We start from the raw sequence: 25,083 nt of genomic DNA, 5'->3' as shown, positions 1-25,083 counted from the left end.
ACGAAAGAAGTTCCTCTTCACCTCCTTTCTAAAAGAGAGCCCTTTAATTCTGAGGCTCTGACCTCTGGTCCTAGACTCTCCCACCAGTGGAAACATCCTTTCCACATCCACTCTATTTATGCCTTTCATTATTCTGTAAGTTTCAATGAGGTCCACCCTCAAACTTCTAAACTCCAGTGAGTACAGGCCCAGAGCTGTCAAACACTCATCATATGGTAACCCACTCATTCCTTGATCGTTCTTGAAAACCTCCTCTGGACCCTCTCTAGGGTCAGCACATCCTTCCTCAGATATTGGGCCCAAATTTGCTGACTGTACTCCAAATGTGGCCTGACCAACATCGTATAGAGCCTCAGCATTACATCTTTGTTTCTGTATTCCAGTCCTTGTGATATAAATGCTTGCATTGAATTTGCCTTTAATTGGTTGGTCGGGAGTTGAAACGTGAGTTTGTTGCGAATCAGGGATCAGTGTAGGGTCAATGCTCCACTTTTGCCTTGGGCCATCAGAATTTGCTGAGCTGGGCTAAGTGAGGGATGATCAGTGGGTGGGAGGTTGACCTTGATTTTGGGTAGAAGTTAAGAGAATGCAGTAGAGCATCGGGCTTCACTGGAGTAACATATTGGGAACATACTTGACATGAGACTGCCCAGCAATAGTCACTGCTCAGAAAATATTTTCAGAGAAGATTCCAAGAAGATTATTGGAAGAAGAATTATGAAATTTGACAGACTTCTGTTGTTACATCCGATGCACAATCTGGAATCATGAGTAGCAATGGTGTTTGCCATTTCAGGAGTGGTGAAGCTTGATGTAGAAACAATTGCTAGCATGTTCCACTCTGGGTCAATGTGTTTTCAGAGGTGACCTACTGAGGTGAGACAGATATATACATCACAATCTTCCTGCAGAAACAAAGGTGTTCACTTTCCATGCAACTACTTTAGTACTAGTAGATATTATATGCAAAAACAGACAGGTTATAGATTTCTTTATTTCTTAAATTAGCCCAAAAGCTGTTGTGAATTATATGTCCATGCTTCATAGTTTTTGAAAATAAAATACATAAAACGTATATAGAAAATACATAAAACATAGCATAACATACTGCATATCAGCATTAACATTGTTTGGCAGAATATGTCTCAAATTTCCTAATATTCATGCATATAGGAAACTAAATAATGAAGCTTAGAGCATGTCAACACTTTCCTGGAACTAATGACTAATTGATCAGCATCTTTAATATTACTTATTTCAATAAAATATTTTTAAAAAAAACCCTTGGCTATGTTTAAAAAACATTACTGTTAACTGTTAAACACTAAATCAAAGTTATTGCTAGATGGATAAATGGGTTCTCCTACAAGGACAGGAATGGTTAGTTATGATTCATTTTAACATCTGACATGCCCTCAGAATGACCAACTTATGAATCTGTGTCATAATTAGTTGTTGCTGCAACTAGTTGTAATGTTCAACCTGTCTTTGTTTTACCACCATTATTTGATGGAGCAGTATTCTGATATTTGAGGTGCAGCTGCATTCTACTTTACAGACTAACGGGCCAGTCCCACTTAGGCGATTTTATTAGGTGACTACAGGTGACTAGGACATCGCCCTAAGGTCATCGGTGGTCGCTGGGGTGTCGCCTAATGGTCGTGAGTAATCTCCACAGTCTTAGTGTCTTTCTAGTCGCTGCTGGATTTTCAACATATTGAACATTTTTTGGTGACAGTGGCGATTGTGGGATTGACGCCATTGAGCGTAACTTGACGTAGGTGGTGTCATAGGTTGTCGCCAGGTTAACATAGGTTGTCGCCAGGATGTCGTAGGTTGTTGCCGGGTGACATAGGTTGTTAACCATATAACAATTACAGCACGGAAACAGGCCATCTCGACCCTTCTAGTACGTGCCGAACACATAATCTCCCCTAGTCCCATATACCTGCGCTCAGACCATAACCCTCCATTCCCTTCCCATCCATATAACTATCCAATTTATTTTTAAATGATAAAAACGAACCTGCCTCCACCACCTTCACTGGAAGCTCATTCCACACAGCCACCACTCTCTGAGTAAAGAAGTTCCCCCTCATGTTACCCCTAAACTTCAGTCCCTTAATTCTCATGTCATGTCCCCTGTTGCCAGTTGCAACCTGCTACGACTATGACAGTCGCCAGCAGTCACTTAAAAATCACCTAAGTGGGACAGGCCCATAAGGGTAGCGCTGTTACAAAACCTACCATCAGCAGAGCTACAGATCTGCCACTGCCTGTGCGGGCGATTCTGGAGGCTTTTGGGGGGGGGGAATTAAAATGCAGGTTTGCATTGGCTGTCGGAGAGGGATTTCCTCGGGCTGTTAGCTGATGAAGAAAAATTGTTAGGCCTTCCGTTCCCGGTTTATTTTTTTTTAAATTGCTGGATGATTTAATTGTTGTATTGAAGTAAAAAGCGACTAATGCCTTCAACGCCTTCAACATCACGGATCGCAATATCAGGACAAAACAAAAGGTATGTTGTTTACTTAACATGTTATCTTACTTTTTGGTGTGGCTTTATTCCAATTTAGCATGCGAAAATGTTATTTAGGCCCCATACGAATCGGCGGTGTCTTGCCTGTCTATAGGGGCTTAAAATTCATGGCAACGGCAACATTCCAATCGATCACATTCCAGAAACATCCACTCTCAAGATAATCAAATTCATTATTTTTTTGCACAATCATGTCATAAGAACATCTAAATCATCTATATTTTGTGAATTGTCTATCCATGATCAATATTTTCATACTAAATATCCACAGCAGTTTTAGTCAGATGTATTGTGCAACAAATAATGATTTTGATTATCTTGAGAGTGGATGTCTCCAGATTAAATTATGGGAATTAAACAATAAATTCCTTCCATTTGGCATATGTTCATGACAAAGTGAGATTTAAAAATCACGTTATATTGTGAATTCTTGTGTGAATGGGATCAGTTTGTTATTTGTTATTCGGATACTTAGGCTATTTAAAAATGTTAGCCTTATCTTAAGAAATGGATAGATGTTTAGATCTAGTAATTGAATTTAGATGAATTTAATTGATTAGATGAAACTGATGAATATGATATTTTTGTTGGGTATTTACTATTTGTTTTAGCGTTTAACTTTATCATTTCTACTATATTTTTCTAAAACATCAAATAATAACTTGTTTCTGTTAATGCTGTTCGGTGTTTTTTTTTCCTTTACATTTTAAACAGATGTCTCCGAAGAAGAAATGCAAAATTGTCAATCCAAATGCCCAGCAAAAGAGACTGATGTAGACAGCATTCGCAGAGATTATCTGAATTTGGGCTACTCCAAATGTGATGATCTGCAGGACATTCTTAATGGGAAAGTAGTGGGCAGAAAGGCATGTCATGCGTGGTTTGAAGAGCAAAAACCTGTAGTTTACAATGCCAAAATTGAAAAGTTGAGGAAATTCAACTCCCTGCATCTGTCATGCCACCCCCATGACAGAGAGGAAAGCAATAGGCAGCAAGGAAAGTGCAGGAAGTTACCTACTGAAGCTGGAAAATGTCGCTTTGTTTTATTTTCCTTTACCACATCTCCACTGGTTTCTCGTAGGTAGTGCTGTGATTGGGTTTGACCAAAGCCCAACAGCAACAGTGATTGGCATCTGTATTACGCAAACAATGATATATCTCACACCTCTAGCTCAGGGCAAAACATGGTGAAAGTAATAGATTTTAAGGAGGCTGTTGAAGAAAAAGTATAAAGTTAAGGGAGAAAATCCCATAATTGGTGGTCTTGTAAACACAAGCATTAACAATGGTGCAATTTAATCAGTTGCTGAAGGGAAGAAGCCTGTTATTCTGGAGATAATGTAAATGTTAGGACAAAATCCAGAAACAATAAAAAAGAGAAGGGCTGAGGTCATGGAGGGATTTGTAAATAAAATGTGTTCTGGATTTCAGATTCGTGATCTGACAATATAGAAATGATATGCTGATGTAATGAAAGCACCGCACTTGTATAAAGCACTAGTCTATATCCTTCAGGCATTGTGGACAGTGGAGATGATGGATCGTGTTGGATGGATCTCTGACCTAATTGTCAAAGTCATTTGGCAAAATGCCTCATCATTACAACATTTAAGTAACCAAAAAGACATTGCTTGGCTGATATTGAGAAGGATACTCTCTCTGATGAGTCCTTAATGGAGAATATGAGAAGCAACATCATTCTAGGCTGCCTACAAGGCAGCTATGCTGGTGATGAGACCTTACCCATCTCCTTGCCAGGAAAGTGGGGGGAATAATATAGAGATACCTGTAGGCTGCTGGTCTTTGAATGCCAGGAGCTGTCCACAACTAGATGTCCACAACTAGTACAAGACGCTGTGCTGGAGGACACGTTGATGCATGGTGCAGTTTTGCACGGGCTGCATGGGGAACAGTGCACTGGCTCCATGGGGAACATACTTAGTTTAGTACCAACTCTAGAACCCACATGGAAATATTTTGCTCTGTTTGGTCAGGGGAATAAGTTAAAGAAAAATTGATGCCATGTTGATATAATGTGAATCGTGTATGTAAATGGCATACTATTGAGATGTGAATTGCTCTATTATATATTGCAAATTTTTATGAATAAACTATATATCTGAAAAATATGATTGCAGTATCAATGATGACCCACATGTGTTTCAAATGCAAAACCGACAGTTAACTCCTTTAAGAGTGTTTCCCAGTTGCAAACATCACAAATGAATCTTAGTGGCAGGTTAATTTGTTTGCTCACCGCATTGACCACTAACCTCCTCCCTAGTCTATGGCACTTTGAACAACAAGAACTTTGAGGACATTGGTTGGAAGCTTACTCTCCAAGCAGTGAACAGCAAGAACGTCTCATGTGAAAGTGGTAATCAAAACTGAAGATAGACACAAAAAGCTGGAGTAACTGAACGAGACTGGCAGAATATCTGGAGAGAAGGAATGCGTGACGTTTCTGGTTGAGACCCTTCTTCAAACTGGATGGGTTTGCTCAGATTGCAACAACTGAAATGTTCACAACAGGTGTACTGCAGGCACTAGCTGGAATGAAGTAGTGTAACCAAAGTATATTGAGCTAGAAGACAGTACATCAAACAAAACGTTGGAATCATAATAGTGCGAACAGCCAGCTCCGCAGTTAGAATGTGAATGGTGCTGGTAGCCAACAAGTAATTCTTGTTTGGAATGGGCCACGCATGTTAATAATGGGGGGGGCTGTGTCTACCAAAAAAACTTGCCCTCCTCAGACACCTAGAAACGATCCAGGTCAGTAAACACAATCATGTAAATATGCAGTGCTTTTCTTTACCTCGAAAGATAAAAAGGTTCATAAAGGAAGTGCTCAAACATGGGATAAATACAGTAATTAACCATGTTACATTCATGATTCAATTTCCTGCTGTGGTCATCAGGCTCAGTACCTCATCCAGGAGTGTGCAGGTGCATACAGTACCTGTACTGAAGACCACTGTGAAGCTGCTGACAAAGAATACACATTTTCAAACACACTTTATCCTATCCTGATCATATCAACAGGTTGAACTGGAGGAGCCCTGAGGGGCCAGTCCAACAACGTCATTCAATGATCTCCTTTAGAGATTGCTGCCAGGGGTCTCCTGTCTGGCTTTTCATCACTGAACATGAGCAGGAAGATTGAAACAAATTATTTTACAGATAAGTTGCAGGGTGCAAGCTAAGGATGAAGCCTTCAAAATGGACATCTCACCAGTGTATGCTAAATTATTAAATAAAATGTAATAGGTGGTTGTGTGACGGATGCAGAATATTCCCTGCATGTGATGACAAATTTGATTAGCTGTTCAGGAAAGCGGTTTCAGTGGAGTGTTGAGAAAGCAACCGGCCGGATCATCATGGTGGTGTGCTTGAGGGAGTAGTCCGAACCTTTCCAGTAGTGCCACTTGATGCCGTTAAATGGAATTTTCTCCGTCCAGTCAGAGTAATACATGCCATTCAGGTTGGAAGGGCCACATGCCTTAAACCACCATCCTGTAGACAAAAGTAAACAACAGCTATCATTTAAAAACAACTCCTCTTAATAGAGTCATAGACTCATAGAGTAATACATTGTGGAAATAGGCCGTTTGGCCCAACTCGCCCACACCGGCCAACAATGTCCCATCTACCCGAGTCCCACTTGCCTGGGCTTGGTCCATAACCCTCCAAACCTGTCCTATCCATGTACCTGTCCAACTGTTTTGTAAGCGATGGGATAGTCCCTGCCTCAACTACCTCCTCTGACAGCTTGTTCCATACATCCATCACACATAAAAAGTTAGCCCTCAGATGCCTAATAAATCTTTACCCTTTCACCTTGAACCTATGTCCTCTGGTCCTCGATTCCCCTACTCTGGGTAAAAGATTGTGCATCTACCCGATTTATTCCTCTCATGATTTTATATCCCTCTATAAGATCTCCCCTCATCCTCCTACGCTCCATGGAATAGAGACCCAGCCTACTCAACCTCTCCCTATTGCTCACACCGTCTAGTCCTGGCAACATCCTTGTAAATCATTTCTGAACCCTTTCAAGCTTGACAATATATTTTCTATAACATGGTGCCCAGAACACAATATTCTAAATGTGGTCTCACCAACATCTTATACAATTGAAACATGACCTCCCAACTTCCATACTCAATGCTCTGACTGATGAAGGCCAGAGTGCCAAAATCTTTTTGACCACCTTATCTACCTGCGACTCGACCTTCATGGAACCATGCACTTGTACTCCTAGATCCCTCTGCTCTACCCAGAGGCCAACCATTTACTGAGTAGGTCCTATCCTTGTTTGACGCCCCAAAATCCAACACCTCACACTTCTCTGTATTAAATTCCATCAACCATTCCTCCGCCCACCTGGCCAATCCAGATCCTGCTGCAATCTTTCACAACCATCTTCAATATCTGCAAAACCACTAACTTTTGTATCATCAGCAAACTTGCTAATCTTGCACTGTATGTTCTCACCCAAATCATTGATGTAGATGACAAACAGTAACGGGTCCAGCACCAAACCCTGTGGCAGTCTGAGACCTTCCACTATCACCCTCTGCTTCCTTCCATGGAGCCAATTTGCTATCCATTCAGCTATCTCTCCTTGGATCCCATGCGATCTAACCTTGCATGCAGCACCTTATCGAATGCCTTACTAAAGTGCATGTACACAACATCTACAGCTCTTACCTCATCAATCTTTTGCTCACGCCTTCAAAACAATCAATCAGATTTGTGATACACGACCTCCCACGTGCAAAACCATGCAGACTGTTCCTAAACAACCCTTGCCCATCCAAATGCCTGTATATCCTAGCCCTCTGAACACTCTCCAGTAACTTACCAACTACAGATGTTAAGCTCACTGGTCTATAGTTCGCAGCACTTTCCCTGCATCCCTTCTTGAAAATAGGCACAACATTTGTCACCCTCCAATCCTCTGGCACCTATCCTGTATTTAAGGACGACTAAAACATTTCAACCAGGGCTCCCGTAATTTCCTCTCTAGTTTCCCGCAATTTCCTCGGATATATCTGATCAGGCCTCGGAGATTTGTCTACCTTGAAACACAACAGTACCTTCATAACTTCCTCGACGGTAACCCTGACTGGTCTCATGACACTTCAAGTGACTGCTCCAGTTTCCTCCATCCTACTGTCTTTCTCCTCGGCATACAGAGGAGAAATACGTAGCATTGTCTATAGCATGTTAGCCAATTAGAAAGCTTAGCAATTATAACCCCGCCTAATTATAACATTCATAGTGTAAGATCCTGCCCACTGTCTACCAGTCTGAGTAGCAGTGTGTACGTGTGATGACCTGCTGTGTAGTTGATGACCTAAACAATAAATCCTTGTGTTTCAACCCATGTGAGTTTGTGCTCTTTACATGGTGTCAGACTGGGTCTGCCCCTCGTCTGTTTATCGCAATTTATTTAGTTTACCTGTTTTTTTTTGCATGCCTTTTCGTGATTTGGGAACATGGCTAGCTCTTGTCGAAAGCCTAGCCCGCTTGTGTTTTGATTCTGATATTGCCAAGCGATGGAGAATGTTTGAGAAAGATTACTCTCATTATATATGCATCATTCTCCGCAACGATCCAGACAATTTGAAGGGTTCACTACTGTTGAATTTAGCGGGTCCGGAAGCTGACTCGTTTGAATTTGCACCTGCTCAACTGGATGGGAATGGACAGGTATTGGTGTCAGCAGAATCTATGGACAACTCGGTGTTATTGAGAAAGTTCAGAGAACTGTGTGACCTGCCGTCTAATAGAATCATTGAGAGAACAAGATGTTTTGCCTGAGTGCAGCAGCCTGATGAATCTGTGGAACGATTCGTCAGCAACCTGAGACACATCAGTTTTCGATGCAGATTTGGAGAGATAACAAATGAGCTTGTTAGAGATAAAATTGTGTGAGGAATGAGTGACCGAAAGCTGCGAGCTGAACTATTATGAAATGCAGACCTGAATTTAGATCAGGCTATTCATGCTTGTCGGATGGCTGAGACTATGGCACCACTGGCTGATTATGATAGCGCGAATGCTAATCAACAACTAAATGCGAATTTGGCTAGTTACTCTCCACAAAGATTTCTTAATACATCCAGCAAGGTTCAGAGTATGCCTAACAAGAGATGCACAAACAGTAACTATTTCCACCCCAGGGGGCACCAATTTTGCGTAGCCCTTGGGAAATTTTGTCATAATTGCAAAAACCCCAACCACTTTGCTAATTGTTGTCGATCTAGTGGGAGTACAGCTCCAAGGACAAAGCTGCACCTGATTCAACAAAACCTGTCAGATTCAGATTCTCATGAACAAGACAAATCTTCCCACGGGAACAACTCTGATAGCTCAGACATTGAGCCTACCGTACTTTCCCTAAACCTGCGCACCCCAGGCAAAGTTACTGATCCTGCTGTGACCATGATGGTCAATAACAAACCACTGATTGCCAAGGTCGATACTGATGCCTGCGTGAACATCATGTCACTCAAAGTGTTCAACAAGATAAGAACCACTGTGCGCATGAGAAAAGACTCCTCCACTCTACATGCTAAAGGAGGAGAAATTCTTCACCCACTGGGCAAAGCCGATCTCAAATGGAGGACATTTAAAGGATACATTTTAAGAGTACAGTATCTTTATGTCCCAATTCGGTTGAAAGGAAAGAGTAATAATTGGAAAGAGCCATGGTTTTCAAGGGAAATTGGACACTTGGTTTGGAAAAAGAGAGAGATTACAATAATTCATTCCAAAAAGGACTGAAAGATTCTAAGGGGTGTAGGACGCAACCGTGGCTGACAAGAGAAGTTAGGGATAGAAGAAAACTAAAAGAAAAGATGTATAACACAGCAAAGAGTAGCCGGAAGCCAGAGGATTGGGAAACTTTCATAGGACAACAGAATGATGAAACCGAATTTTAGTTAAAAATACAAGAATATATTAAATTGGCTTCTGGGCTAGCTTACAGCTTATATTTAGTCTCAAATTAGGCTTACCTCAGGTTGCGGTGTGTGAGATAATAAATCCAATAACATTGTCTCACAAGCAGAGAGGAGAAGCTAGAGAGATCTCTTTGATGTAAGATGCCGTAAACCAAGTGTCCTATGTTTATGAGGGACCAAGTGACAGAGAGGAAGCAGCGAAAGAGCTAGGGTGATCTCTTTGACGATAAAATGACCTAAACCAAATGGCCAATGTATTTAGTATATCTTGTACCATGTAAACAAAATGCCTTTGATGTGATGCATTCTGTGGAAACCTTTTCCTCTGACCATGACTAATGTCTGTGGAATGTGCTAAGGGGACAAAACAAACCCTATGCAATGTAATTCTGTTGCTCAGAGAAGTGGACGGAGGACGGTCAAGTGTATGTACTAGTCACTTGACTGGAGTTCTCCCTCCCTTCCATCGGCCGATGTTAAGTAAAGTTTTGAACTGGTCTACCAAACAGTTTGTGTGGTGTCTGTTTATTAAGAAGCAAACCTGGTTTAGTAGTTATAAAAGTAACTTTTTCAAAAGGAAACAAAACGGGCAATACGGGCTGAAAAGAAGTATGAAGGGAAGCTGGCCAGGAATATAAAGAAGGACAGTAAAAGCTTCTTTAGATATGTTAAGGGAAAGGGAGTAGCAAAGTCAAATGTGGGTCCCTTGAAGGCAGACAAGGGTGAAATATTTATAGGCAACAAGGAAATGGCAGAAGAGTTGAACAGGTACTTTGGATATGTCTTCACTAAGGAAGACACAAACAATCTCCCAGATGTACTGAAGGACAGAGGATCTAAGGGGGTAAAGAAACTTAAATAAATTTTCATTAGGCGAGAAATAGTATTGGGTAGGCTAATGGGACTGAAGGATGATAAATCCCCTGGGCCTGATGGTCTGCACCCCAGGGTCCTCAGGGAGGTGGCTCTAGAAATAGTGGACGTATTGGTGATCATTTTCCAATGTTCTATAGATTTAGGATCAGTTCCTGTGGATTGGAGGATAGCTAATGTTATCCCACTTTTCAAGAAAGGAGCGAGAGAGAAAATGGGGAATTACAGACCAGTTAGCCTGACTTCGGTGGTGGGAAAGATGCTGGAGTCAATTATTAAAGAGGTAATAATGGGGCATTTAGATAGCAGTAAAAGGATTAGTCCAAGTCAACATGGATTTATGAAAGGGAAATCATGCTTGACTAATCTTCTGGAATTTATTGAGGATGTGACAAGTAAAATGAATGAAGGGGTGCCAGTGGATGTAGTGTATCTAGACTTTCAGAAAGCCTTTGATAAGGTCCCGCCCGGGAGACTGGTGACTAAAATTAGAGCACATGGTATTGGGGGGTAGGGTGTTGACATGGATAGAAAATTGGTTGGCAGACCATATACAAAGAGTAGGAGTGAACAGGTCCTTTTCAGAATGGCAGGCAGTGGCGAGTGGAGTGCCGCAAGGCTCGGTGTTGGGGCCACATATATATTAATGTTTACCATATATATTAATGATTTGGAAGAGGGAATTAGGAGCAACACTAGCAAGTTTGCGGATGACACAAAGCTGGGTGGCAGTGTGAACTGTGAAGAGGATGGTGGGAGGTTGCAGTGTGACCTGGACAGGTTGAGTGAGTGGGCAGATGCATGTCAGATGCAGTATAATATAGATAAATGTGATGTTATCCACTTTGGCGGCAAAAACAAGGGGGCAGATTATTATCTCAATGGGGTTAGGTAAGGGGGAGGTGCAGCGAGACCTGGGCGTCCTTGTACACCGGTCACTGAAAGTTGGCTTACAGGTACAGCAGGCAGTGAAGAAAACTAATGGAATGTTGGCCTTCATAACAAGAGAATTTCAGTATGGGAGTAAAGAGGTTCTTCTGCAGTTGTATAGGGCTCTGGTGAGACCGCATTTAACCATATAACCATATAACAATTACAGCACGGAAACAAGCCATCTCGGCCCTACAAGTCCCAGCCGAACAAATTGTTTTCCCCTTAGTCCCATCTGCCTGCACGCGTACCATAACCCTCCATTCCCTTCTCATCCATATGCCTATCCAATTTATTTTTAAATGATACCAATGAACCTGCCTCCACCACTTCCACTGGGAGCTCATTCCACACCGCCACCACTCTCTGCGTAAAGAAGTTCCCCCTCATATTACCCCTAAACTTCTGTCCCTTAATTCTGAAGTCATGTCCTCTTGTTTGAATCTTCCCTATTCTCAAAGGGAAAAGCTTGTCCACATCAACTCTGTCTATCCCTCTCATCATTTTAAAGACCTCTATCAGGTCCCCCCTTAACCTTCTGCGCTCCAGAGAATAAAGACCTAACTTATTCAACCTATCTCTGTAACTTAGTTGTTGAAACCCAGGCAACATTCTAGTAAATCTCCTCTGTACTCTCTCTATTTTGTTGACATCCTTCCTATAATTAGGCGACCAAAATTGTACACCATACTCCAGATTTGGTCTCACCAATGCCTTGTACAATTTTAACATTACATCCCAGCTTCTATACTCAATGCTCTGATTTATAAAGGCTAGCATACCAAAAGCTTTCTTTACCACCCTATCTATATGAGATTCCACCTTCAAGGAACTATGCACGGTTATACCCAGATCCCTCTGTTCAACTGTATTCTTCAATTCCCTACCATTTACCATGTACGTCCTATTTTGATTTGTCCTGCCAAGGTGTAGCACCTCACATTTATCAGCATTAAACTCCATCTGCCATCTTTCAGCCCATTTTTTCCAAATGGCCTAAATCACTCTGTAGACTTTGGAAATCCTCTTCATTATCCACAACACCCCCTATCTTGGTATCATCTGCATACTTACTAATCCAATTTACCACACCTTCATCCAGATAATTGATGTACATGACAAACAACAAAGGACCCAACAAAGATCCCTGAGGCACCCGACTAGTCACCTGCCTCCAACCCGATAAACAGCCATCCACCATTACCCTCTGGCTTCTCCCATTCAGCCACTATTGAATCCATCTTGCTATTCCTGCATTTATACACAACAGTTGAACCTTCTTAACCAACCTTCCATGAGGAACCTTGTCAAAGGCCTTACTAAAGTCCATATAGACAACATCCACTGCTTTACCCTCGTGGAGTATTGGAGTATTGGAGTTTACCATTTGGAGTATTGTGTACAGTTTTGGTCTCCTAATTTGAGGAAGGACATCCTTGTGATTGAGGCAATGCAGCGTAGGTTCACGAGATTGATCCCTGGGATGGTGTGACTGTCATTAGAGGAAAGTTGAAAAGACTAGGCTTGTATTCAATGGAGTTTAGAAGGATGGGGGGGGATTTTATAGAAACACATAAAATTGTAAAAGGATTGGACAAGCTGGATGCAGGAAAAAATTTCCCAATGTTGGGCGAGTCCAGAACCAGGGAACACAGTCTTAGAATAAAGAGGTCATTCACGACTGAGGTGAGAAAAAACTTTTTCATCCAGAAAGTTGTGAATTTATGGAATTCCCTGCCACAGAGGCAGTGGAGGCCAATCACTGGATTGATTTAAGAGAGAGTTAGAACTCTAGGGGCTAGTGGAATCAAGGGATATGGGGAGAAGGCAGGCACAGGTTATTGATAGGGGACGATCAGCCATGATCACAATGAATGGCGGTGCTGGCTCGAAGGGCTGAATGACCTCCTCCTGCACTTATTTTCTATGTTTCTATGTTTCTATAATTATAGGCAGCATGGCGTAAATGAGGTGCCTGAGGAGTATAAAGAATGTAAAAAGAATCTTAAGAAAGAAATTAGAAAAGCTGAAAGAAGATCTGAGGTTGCTTTGGCTGGTAAGGTGAAAGTAAATCCAAAGGGTTTTTACAGGTATATTAATAGCAAAAGGATAACGAGGGATAAAATTGGTCAACATGGATTTGTGCCTGGAAGGTCATGTTTGACTAATCTTCTTGAATTTTTTGAAGAGGTTACTAGGGAAATTGATGAGGGTAAAGCAGTGGATGTTGTATATATGGACTTCAGTAAGGCCTTTGACAAGGTTCCTCATGGAAGGTTGGTTAAGAAGGTTCAATGGTTGGGTATTAATGGTGGAGTAGCAAGATGGATTCAACAGTGGCTGAATGGGAGATGCCAGAGAGTAATGGTGGATGGTTGTTTGTCAGGTTGGAGGCCAGTGACTAGTGGGGTGCCACAGGGATCTGTGTTGGGTCCACTGTTGTTTGTCATGTACATCAATGATCTGGATGATGGTGTGGTAAATTGGATTAGTAAGTATGCAGATGATACTAAGATAGGTGGGGTTGTGGATAATGAAGTAGATTTTCAAAGTCTACAGAGAGATTTATGCCAGTTGGAAGAGTGGGCTGAAAGATGGCAGATGGAGTTTAATGCTGATAAGTGTGAGGTGCTACATCTTGGCAGGACAAATCAAAATAGGACGTACATGGTAAATGGTAGGGATTTGAAGAATGCAGGTGAACAGAGGGATCTGGGAATAACTGTGCACAGTTCCCTGAAAGTGGAATCTCATGTAGATAGGGTGGTAAAGAAAGCTTTTGGTGTGCTGGCCTTTATAAATCAGAGCATTGAGTATAGAAGTTGGGATGTAATGTTAAAATTGTACAAGGCATTGGTGAGGACAATTCTGGAGTATGGTGTACAATTTTAGTTGCCTAATTATAGGAAGGATGTCAACAAAATAGAGAGCGTACAGAGGAGATTTACTAGAATGTTGCCTGGGTTTCAGCAACTAAGTTACAGAGAAAGGTTGAACATGTTAGGGCTTTATGCTTTGGAGCACAGAAGGTTAAGGGGGGACTTGATAGAGGTCTTTAAAATGATGAGAGGGATAGACAGAGTTCACGTGGATAAGCTTTTCCCACTGAGAGTAGGGAAAATTCAAACAAGGGGACATGACTTGAGAATTAAGGGACAGAAGTTTAGGGGTAACATGAGGGGGAACTTCTTTACTCAGAGAGTGGTAGCTGTGTGGAATGTGCTTCCAGTGAAGGTGGTGGAGGCAGGTTCATTTTTTATCATTTAAAAGTAAATTGGATAGTTATATGGACGGGAAAGGAATGGAGGGTTATGGTCTGAGTGCAGGTATATGGGACCAGGGGAGAATACATGTTCGGCACGGACTAGAAGGGTTGAGATGGCCTGTTTCCATGCTGTAATTGTTATATGGTTATATTAGAGAGTCAGAGTGGACAGCTATCTGCAGAGCCAAAAGAGATGGGGGAGATATTTTTTTTCTTCGGTTTTCACCGGGGAGAAGGATATTGATTTATGTGAGGTAAGGGAAACGAGTAGGGTAGCTATGGAAACTATGAGGATCAAAGACGAGGAAGTACTGGCACTTTTGAAAAATATAAAAGTGAATAAGTCTCCAGGTCCTGACAGGATATTCCCTAGGACATTGAGGGAGTTTAGTGTAGAATTAGCAGGGGCTATGACAGAAATATTACAAATGTCATTAGAAACGGGAATGGTGCCGGAGGATTGGCGTACTGTGCATGTTGTTCCATTGTTTAAAAAGGGATCTAAGTGTAAGATTAGCAATTATAGACCTGTTAGTTTGATGCCAGTGGATTGCAAATTAATGGAAAGGATACTTAGAGATAATATATATAATCATCTGGATAAACAGGGTCTGATTAGGAATAGTCCACATGGATTTGTGCCTGGAAGATCATGTTTGTCTAATCTTCTTGAATTGTTTTAAGAGGTTACTAGGGAAATTGATGAGGGTAAAGCGGTGGATGTTGTCTATGTGGACTTCAGTGAGGCCTTTGACAAGATTCCACATGGAAGGTTGGTTAGGAATGTTCAATTGTTGGGTATTAATAGTGGAGTAGCAAGATGGATTCAACAGTGGCTGAATGGGAGATACCAGAGAGTAATGGTGGATAGCTGTTTGTCAGGTTGGAGGCCGGTGACTAGTGGGGTGCCTCAGGGATCTGTGTTGGGTCCACTGTTGCTTGTCATATACATCAATGATCTGGATGATGGGGTGGTAAATTGGATTAGTAAGTATGCAGATGATACTAAGATGGGTGGTGTTGTAAATAATGAAATAGATTTTCAAAGTCTACAGAGATTCAGGCCATTTGGAAGAGTGGGCTGAAAGATGGCAGATGGGATTTAATGCTGATAAGTGCTATATCTTGGCGGGACAAATCAAACTAGGAAGTACATGGTAAATGGTAGCGAATTGAGGAATGCAATTGAACAGAGAGATCTAGGAATAACTGTGCATAGCTCCCTGAAGTTGTAACCTCATGTAGATAGGGTGGTAAATACAGCTTTTGGTGTGCTGGCCTTTATAAATCAGAGCATTGAGTATTGAAGTGGGGATGTAATGTTAAAATTGTACAAGGCATTGGTGAGGCCAATTCTGGAGTATGGTGTACAATTTTGGTCGCCAAATTTTAGGAAAGATGTCAACAATATAGAGAGAGTATAGAGGCGATTTAATAAAATATTGTGTTTCAGCACCTAAGTTACAGAGAAAGGTTGAACAAGATAGGTCTTTATTCTTGGGAGCGCAGAAGGTTAAAGGGGGATGATAGAGGTCTTTAAAATTATGAGAGGGATAGACAGAGTTGACGTGGATAAGCTTTTTCCATTGAGAGTAGGGAAGATTCAAACAAGAGGTCATGATTTGAGAATTAAGGGACAAAAGTTTATGGGTAACATGAGGGGGAACGTCTTTACTCAGAGAGTGGTAGCTGTGTGGAATGAGCTTCCAGTGGAAGTGGTGGAGGCAGGTTAGATTTTATCATTTAAAAATAAATTGGATATGGACGGGAAAGGAATGGAGGGTTATCATCTGAGTGCAGGCAGATGGGACTAGGTGAGAGTAAGTGTTCGGCGCGGACTAGAGGGGCCAAGATGGCCTGTTTCCGTGCTGTAATTGTTATACGGTTATATTGTTATCTGGTTATAAGAATAAGGTGACGACTATGGACCAGTGGCACTAACGTCCATGGTGATTAAGTGCTTTGAGAGGTTGGTTACGGCACACATATTATGTTTCAGTGTATCTTTATTGCCCTGTCCCACGGTACGAGTTCATTCCAAGAGCTCTCCCGAGTTTTAAAAAAATGAAACTCGTGGTATGCTGAATGAACGTAGCGCAAACGTCGGAGCTCGGGGACGTCTCGTAACGTTAATGGCAGGTACTCGGGAAGACTCGCTAATGGCAGGTAACATAGAAACATAAAAAATAGGTGCAGGAGTAGGCCATTCAGCCCTTCGAGCCAGCACCACCATTCATTGTGATCATGGCTGATCATCCACAATCAATAACCCGTGCCTGCCTTCACCGCATATCCCTTGACTCCACTAGCCCCTAGAGCTCTATCTAACTCTCTCTTAAATCCATTCAGTGACTTGGCCTCCACTGCCCTCTGTGGCAGGGAATTCCATAAATTCACAACTCTCTGGGTGAAAACGTTTTTTCTCACCTCAGTCTTAAAAGACCTCCCATTTATTCAAAGACTGTGGCCCCTGGTTCTGGACTCGCCCAACATTGGGAACATTTTTCCTGCACCTAGCTTGTCCAGTCCTTTTATAATTTTATATGTTTCTGTAAGATCCCCCTCATCCTTCTAAACTCCAGTGAATACTAATCTTTCACTCCAGTGAAAAGCCTAGTCTTTTCAATCTTTCCTCATATGACAGTCCCGCCATCCCAGGGATCAATCTCGTGAACCTATGCCTCAATCACAAGGATGTCCTTCCTCAAATTAGGTGACCAATACTGTACACAATACTCCAGATGTGGTCTCACCAGAGCCCTATACAACTGCAGAAGGTAAGCTCAGGAAGACTCGTGAAGATTTTTCAACATGTTGAAAAATCTCCACGAGAGCTCCAAGTACCGACGAGTGCCCATTACCGTAAATCTCCGAGTTCGAATCAGGGCAAACTTGGGAGAGCTCTTTGAATTAACTCATACCATGGGACAGGGTCGTTAGTGTTGTATTATGTGGGGGGTGGTGGGGTCGGGGAAAAAATTTAAAATCTCCTTCCTCGACGGAGATGCGACTTTTTCCATATCGTATCTCTGTGAACCTCTAACATCGTGCAGCTGGCGGCCTCTTGCTGGGGATCGACCTCGGGAGCTCCAACCGCAAGAGCCTGCGGACTTAACATCATGAGGTTCGCGGTGCCTTGGTTAGGGACCAACTTCGGGAGCTCCAGGCCACAGGAGCTTCAATCGCTCCCGACGCTGGAGCTTTAGTCACCCCGTCTGCGGATGGTTCATCTACCCCGACCACGGGAGAAAAGGAGGAAAGAAGATAAGACTTTATTGCCTTCCATCACAGTGGGGAATGTGGAGGAGCCGCTGGGGTGGATGTTTATGTCAAATTTTTATGTAGTTGTATGTCTTGTTGCTTTTTTGGTTTGACTGTATGGCAAAACCAAATTCCTTGTATGTTGCAAAACATACTTGTATAATAAATTACAATTATGATTCAAGGTTTGTTTATTGTCACATGTACCAATTAAGGTCCAGTGAAATTCAGATTGCCATACTGTCATACCAATAAAAAGCAACAAGACACACAAATACATTTTTACCACGAACATTCACCTCAGCAACTCCCACATTCCTCACTGTGATGGAAGGCAAAAATAGTTCAATCTTAGTCCCTTCTTTGTTCTCCCCCGGTCGGGTCAGCCGAACGTTCTGTTTTTGGGACAATCTTGGTTCCCACAACTGGCGGTCGAGCCCTTCCATTCGGGGCGATCAAGCTCCCGCATTGGGGGACATCTAAGTTTCCCGCGCCGGACGATCAGGCTCCCGAGTCGAGGTTGGTCGAACCTCTTGCGGATTGGAGCTTCATGACATCAGTCTCCACTCGAGATCGAGAGCTCCTTGATGTTGAAATCCGCAGGCTGTGGTTGGAGCATCAATCCCAGGCAAGGGATTGCAGGCTCCAATGGTAAGTCCACAGCCCCACGGTGGGGCTGAAAGTCAGTCTCGAGCAAGGCCGCCAGCTCCATGATGTCAGGCGACCGGAGATACGATCCAGTCACAAATCGCATTTCCGGCAAGTTAAGAGATTGAAAAAAGGTTCCCCCTGACCCCCCCACCCCCAGCCCCCACATAAAACAAACCAGAGAACACTAAAACATACTCTTTAACACATACTTAAAATAACAAACATAAGAAAGGACAGACAGACTGTTGGCGAGGCATTGCCAGCGCCTCCCGGTGGAAATGATTATGATTATGATTACGATTAAGTGGAATATTTTTGCTGGTAAATGGCATGAGCTGATGCCCTACTCTGTCAGAGTCAATGCGGATCAAGAATCGGATGTGAAAACAATTATTGAGGAATTTAGAAACAAATATGAGGTTTGGAAACAGCAAATTATAATAATAATAATAATAATAATAATAATGCATTTTATTTGCTGGCGCCTTTCTGGACACCCAAGGTCACCTTACAGGACATAAAATCACAATACATTTATCAATATTAAAATCAAGTTGATTAAAAACAAAAAACAAAAACAAAAAAAAAACACAAAACATTTTAAGTCATTAAAATCAGGGTGAACATGGTGGAAGTTATGTCGGGTATGCTAATCTAAACAGGTGTGTTTTGAGTTGTGATTTGAATTGATCGATAGTGTCCAGGTGACGGATGGGAGGTGGGAGAGTTTTCCAGAGGCGTGGGGCAGAGCAGCTGAAGGCTCTGGCACCCATGGTGCTGAGTCTAAATGTGGGGACAGTTAAAATTACAGCTGAGGAGGAACGAAGTGACCGGGAAGGAGTGTATGATAGCAGCAGGTCAGAGAGGTATTGGGGAGCAAGGTGGTGTAGGGCTTTGAAGGTCAGCAGTAAAATCTTGTAGTTAATCCGGTGGTGCACAGGGAGCCAGTGGAGCTGAGTGAGGATGGGTGTGATGTGGTCCAATGATCTGGTGCGGGTGATGGTCCGGGCTGCAGAGTTCTGAATGCATTGGAGGCGATGAAGAAGTTTATTGGAGGTGCAAGTGAGGAGGACGTTGCAGTAATCGATGCGGGATGTGACCAGAGCGTGGATGAGGACTTTTGTATTGTCTTTGGAGAGGGAGGGGCGGAGTCTGGAGATGTTGCGGAGATGAAAGTATGTTGAGCGTGTGATATTGCTGATGTGGGGGCCAAAGGAAAGTGTACTGTCCAGAATGACGCCGAGACTTTTGACATGGGAGGTGGTGGGTATGGGGGAGCCATCAACTGAAATGGTGAACGGGTGGGTTTTGGAGAGTGTGGACTTTGAGCCAATTAGCATGATTTCTGTTTTATTTCCATTGAGTTTTAGAAGGTTGAGTGACATCCAATTGCTGATAGCTTGGAGACAGGTGGTGAGGGCAGTTGGGGGAAGGGAGGTGTTTGGTTTTGTGGAGAGGTAAAGTTGTGTATCATCGGCATAGCAGTGAAAATTGATTCCAAAATGATGGAGAATATTGCCAAGAGGTTGAATATAGATGATAAAAAGCAGTGGCCCCAGCACCGATCCCTGAGGAACACCATGGGTGACTGTAGCAGTTGTGGATGTGACTTTATTTCCCTGGATGAACTGTTTTCTGTCGTGTAGATAGGACCTGAACCAAAGTAGTGCATTGTTGTTGATGCCGGTGGCAGATAGACGTTCCAGAAGAATTGGGTGGGAGATGGTGTCAAAGGCTGCTGTGAGGTCGAGGAGGATCAGGATGGATAAGTGGCCGGTGTCAGCTGCGAGAAGGAGATCATTTGTAATTTTTACCAAGGCTGTTTCAGTGCTGTGATTGTGGCGAAAACCGGACTGAAATGGTTTTCCCTAAACTCAATAAGTGACTAATCGTCAAGTTATTGTTAATTCCTTTAAATTGCTTGGATGGATGGGGTGGAGGGGGTGGAATACTGATGAGGATGTTCTTCAGATGATTCTAAATGTCGCATCAACATGTTTGACTCGCGCTGTGGAACTGAGATGTAATTTGGTAATAAAGGGGCCAAACCACTGGTGAACTTTGATGGAACTCCTGGTTTGCCTAAAGCACAGAGTTGGTGCATTGCATGCCCAAATACCCCTCCGCATACGATGACAAGCAAAATGTATACGGCATCTGTCAGACAAACGTTTGGAACTGAAGTCTTGTGCAGCCAATGACTGGGACCATTGCAGTCACTGTTTCGCAATGTTTCTCTCTGAGTTGACATGTTCCCAGTTGCCAGATTCATCCCTTCATTTTTAACTGAGCTGAATTAGAACATCCACATTTACCAGACTTTTGACATCTTTCTTTTATTTATGGATTCTGAATAGTCTGCTCTTTCTACTCATCCAGTCCCATCCCACTGGGCAATTTGTAGTCTATTGTTGAGCCAAACTGTCAAACTGTCAAGTATGTGTTCTTTATAATTTATTTCCTCAACTTTCACCTTGACCTCCTCCTTTCTTGTGACATCCACTGCATTCTTTTCTTTAGTGAAAACAGATGCCAGGCACAGAGTGAAAGGAGCTTGGCCAATTATCCATTTGGCTGTCGCTGAGCATGATATTTGCACTTGTAAAGCGGCCAGGGTTAGAGACTAAAGAATCTCAAACAAATGCTGAGGGTGATTGTGGAAAATGAAAGTGTTGTCACGGAATGTTAAGGGAAACCCATAATATGGAGAAAGTGTATTGTCAAAAAAATGTAATCTTACCAGTACAGGAACGGGCGCTTCAGCCCAATATATCTGTGCTGTCCACGATGCCAAATTGAACTCACCCTATCTGCCTTCACAAGATCCACATCCCATCCTTCACTGCCTGTCCATGTACCTTTCTAAATTACTCTTAAACGTCCCTATTGTATGGACTTCCACCATGGGCCAGGCAGTGTCTTCCAGGTAAAACCCTTGTCTCTTACGTTGAGTTATGATTTACTAGGAACCTCTTGCTCGTTATGAATGCAAATAAAATCTGTCACAATATATTCCTCACATTCATAGGAGTGATGTCAAGAAATGTTTTAAAATGTAGTTAGAAATATTAGTGAGGATTTGAATGAAAAATAAGATAGGCACAAACACTTGGCATTTAAGGGTCACATTGTAAATATTTTGCTGTCTCTGTTTTGAACATTGCTGGTTTAATTTAGTTTAGAGATAAAGCACAGAAACAGGCCCTTCGGCCCACCAACCAGTGATCCCCACACTCTAACACGATCCAACATACACTGGGACAATTTACAATTTTACCGAGATATTTATCCTGTGCATCTTTGGAGTGTGGGAGGAAACCGGAGCACCTGGAAAAACCCCACCCGGTCATGGGGAGAAGGTACAAACTCCGTATGGGCAGCATCCATAAACAGGATCGAACCAGGTTCTCTGTAAGGCAGTCACTCTACTGCTGAGCCACCTTGCCGGCCCTACCCTGACATTTTTTCTTTAGTCTCTTCAGTTGGTCTTGGGTTGTTATTGTTACATGTACGTGCATACAATATAGAACATGGAAAAGTACACCATGGGAACAGGCCCTTCGGCCCACTATGTCTGTGCCGGACAGGTTGCCAAGATAAACTAATCTCTTCTGCCTGTGCATGATCTATTGTACATACAATATGATAAGAGTAGGAGTAAACGGGTCGTTTTCAGAATGGCAGGCAGTGACTAGTGGGGTACCGCAAGGCTCAGTGCTGGGACCCCAGCTATTTACAATATATATTAATGATTTGGACGAGGGAATTGAATGCAACATCTCCAAGTTTGCGGATGACACGAAGCTGGGGGGCAGTGTTAGCTGTGAGGAGGATGCTAGGAGGCTGCAAGGTGACTTGAATAGGCTGGGTGAGTGGGCAAATGCATGGCAGATGCAGTATAATTGTCTGAAAACTGGAGGCCAGAATATGTTGCAATAATTTCAAAGCAGTTTACCAGTTTCAACAGATACTGTGTGTGGAAAATGAAAGGCAGCTGTCTTACCTCCAGACAGTATCTGGGAGCATTTGCAGCGACAGTCATCATTGTCGGAGTCCTTGGTGCTGAACTGTGTACCAGAGGAGCTGAAGCTGCTGGTCCTACCAGCTGTTCCACTGTAACCCCTTACATGCAGCCTGTGGAATAAACAGAAAACGGAACTGAAGGAATGCATGAAACAGCCAGCATCTCCTTTCCTCCACTAAAATATCTCTTGTTTAACAAGTAAGGGAAACTAAATCTATTGCTATGGCCTGGCCAAAAGAAAACTGGCAGTTCTTGATAATGCCCATTCCAATGAATGCATTGACAGATTTATGGGTCTTTTCTGCGGGTTTTTCAGAAGATTTTTCTGAATATTTTCAGATTTTGTTTATAGACTTGCCGACTACTTTTGATGAGGAAGAAACACTAAATGAATTGTGAAATGGCAATAGAGGCCAAGTGATTTTGCATGACTCGACCATTAAATTTGTAAGAAATGGCTCTTTGCCTGCCTGTGAATTAGATGTGTAAGGAGGATCTGCAGATACTGGTTTAAACTGAAGATAGACACAAAAAGCTGGATACACTTTCAGTGTGATGAAGGGTCTTGACCCGAAATGTCACCCATTCCTTCTCTCCAGAGATCCTGACTGTTCCGCAGAGTTGCTACGGCTTTTTGTGTCTATCTGTGAATTAGATGTTACATTTTTCTAGATTTTCACATTAATTGCTCAACTAGCTTAGTTAAACCTACCAATTAACTGTGGACAAAATAGGTAGACAAAAATGCTGGAGAAACTTAGCGAGTGAGGCAACAGCTATGGAGTGAAGGAAATAGGTGATGTTTCGGGTTGAGACCCTGTATCAGTTCTTCAGAATAACCGTTATTAAATTCACCCAGTTCTATGTCTGCTCGAACTACTCTGGCCCAGAAAGTGAAACATTAACTATTCGACACACATTCCTGTAGCGTGTGGAGTGTTTTCTATCCCTCGCTTTTGATTCTTTTTACCTTTTTGCAAGTTTTATGTTTCATTTGCCGTAGTTTTGATCTGTTGAAGTAGATTTCCTTGCAGTACTTTGGAAATGTTAATGTCAAAGTAACTGCTTTCAATCTGCTTTCAATCACACTTCACAACCCTGTGCTGACATGACAGTTGCTCCATAATATATTTCCACAACTGATTATTTCATTCTCAACTAGATATTCTCAACTGGTATTAGTTGGTCTTGGGTTGTTATTGTTACATGTACGTGCATACAATATAGAACACGGAAAAGTACACCATGGGAACAGGCCCTTCGGCCCACTATGTCTGTGCCGGAGATGATGCCAAGATAAACTAATCTCTTCTGCCTGTGCATGATCTATTGTACATACAATATGATAAGAGTAGGAGTAAACGGGTCCTTTTCACAATGGCAGGCAGTGACTAGTGGGGCACCGCAAGGCTCAGTGCTGGGACCCCAGCTATTTACGATATATATTAATGATTTGGACGAGGGAATTGAATGCAACATCTCCAAGTTTGCGGATGACACTAAGCTGGGGGGCAGTGTTAGCTGTGAGGAGGATGCTAGCAGGCTGCAAGGTGACTTGGATAGGCTCGGTGAGTGGGCAAATGCATGGCAGATGCAGTATAATGTGGATAAATGTGAGGTTTTTCACATTTGAGGCATAAACAGGAAAGTAGACTATTATCTGAATGGTGGCTGATTAGGAAAAGGGGAGATGCAACGAGACCTGGGTGTCATGGTACACCAGTCATTGAAAGTAGGCATGCAGTTGCAGCAGGCAGTGAAGAAAATGAATGGTATGTTAGCATTCATAGCAAAAGGATTTGAGTATAGGAGCAGGGAGGTTCTACTGCAGGTGTACAGGGTCTTGGTGAGACCACACCTGGAGTATTGCCTACAGTTTTGGTCTCCTAATCTGAGGAAAGACATTCTTGCCATAGAGGGTGTACAGAGAAGGTTCACCAGACTGATTCGTGGGATGTCAGGACTTTCATATGAAGAAAGACTGGATAGACTCGGCTTGTACTCTCTAGAATTTAGAAGATTGAGGGGGGATCTTATAGAAACGTACAAAATTCTTGAGGGGTTAGACAGGCTAGATGCAGGAAGATTGTTCCCGATGTTGGGGAAGTCTAGATCAAGGGGTCACAGTTTAAGGATAAGGGGGAAATCTTTTAGGACCAAGATGAGAAAAACATTTTTCACACAGAGTGGAGAATTTGTGGAATTATCTGCCACAGAAGGTAGTTGAGGCCAAGGTACACAAAAAAGCTGGAGAAACTCAGCGGGTGCAGCAGCATCTATGGAGCGAGGGAAATAGGCAACGTTTCGGGCCGAAACCCTTCTTCAGACTGATCGGGGGCGGGGGTGGGTGGGGACAAGAAAGGACAAAGGAGGAGGAGCCCGAAGGCTGGGGGATGGGAGGAGACAGCAGGGGGACTGAGGAAGGGGAGGAGACAGCAAGGACTAACAAAATTGGGAGAATTCGATGTTCATGCCCCCAGGATGCAGATGCCCCAAACGGAATATGAGGTGCTGTTCCTCCAATTTCCGGTGCTGCTCGCTGTGGCCATGGAGGAGACCCAGGACAGAG

At 42.7% G+C, this 25,083-nt stretch overlaps 1 protein-coding gene across 1 annotated transcript in view; it reads right to left on the bottom strand.

Annotated features, from left to right (window-relative positions):
• Positions 1-2,465: 2,465 nt before the first annotated feature.
• Positions 2,466-25,083, bottom strand: part of LOC129709593 (angiopoietin-2-like) — a 158,799-nt gene continuing 136,181 nt past the window's right edge. The window contains 2 exon segments of the mRNA XM_055656041.1: positions 2,466-6,052; positions 22,494-22,624. Coding sequence (XP_055512016.1) covers positions 5,880-6,052; positions 22,494-22,624 — 304 coding nt within the window. The 3' untranslated portion in view covers positions 2,466-5,879.

The sequence above is a fragment of the Leucoraja erinacea genome, chromosome 26 (genome assembly GCF_028641065.1).
Source record: "Leucoraja erinacea ecotype New England chromosome 26, Leri_hhj_1, whole genome shotgun sequence".
Taxonomy (NCBI): Eukaryota; Metazoa; Chordata; class Chondrichthyes; order Rajiformes; family Rajidae; genus Leucoraja; species Leucoraja erinaceus.
The sequence above is the reverse complement of the archived record's forward strand: the minus strand, read 5'-3'. Positions and strand labels throughout refer to the sequence as shown.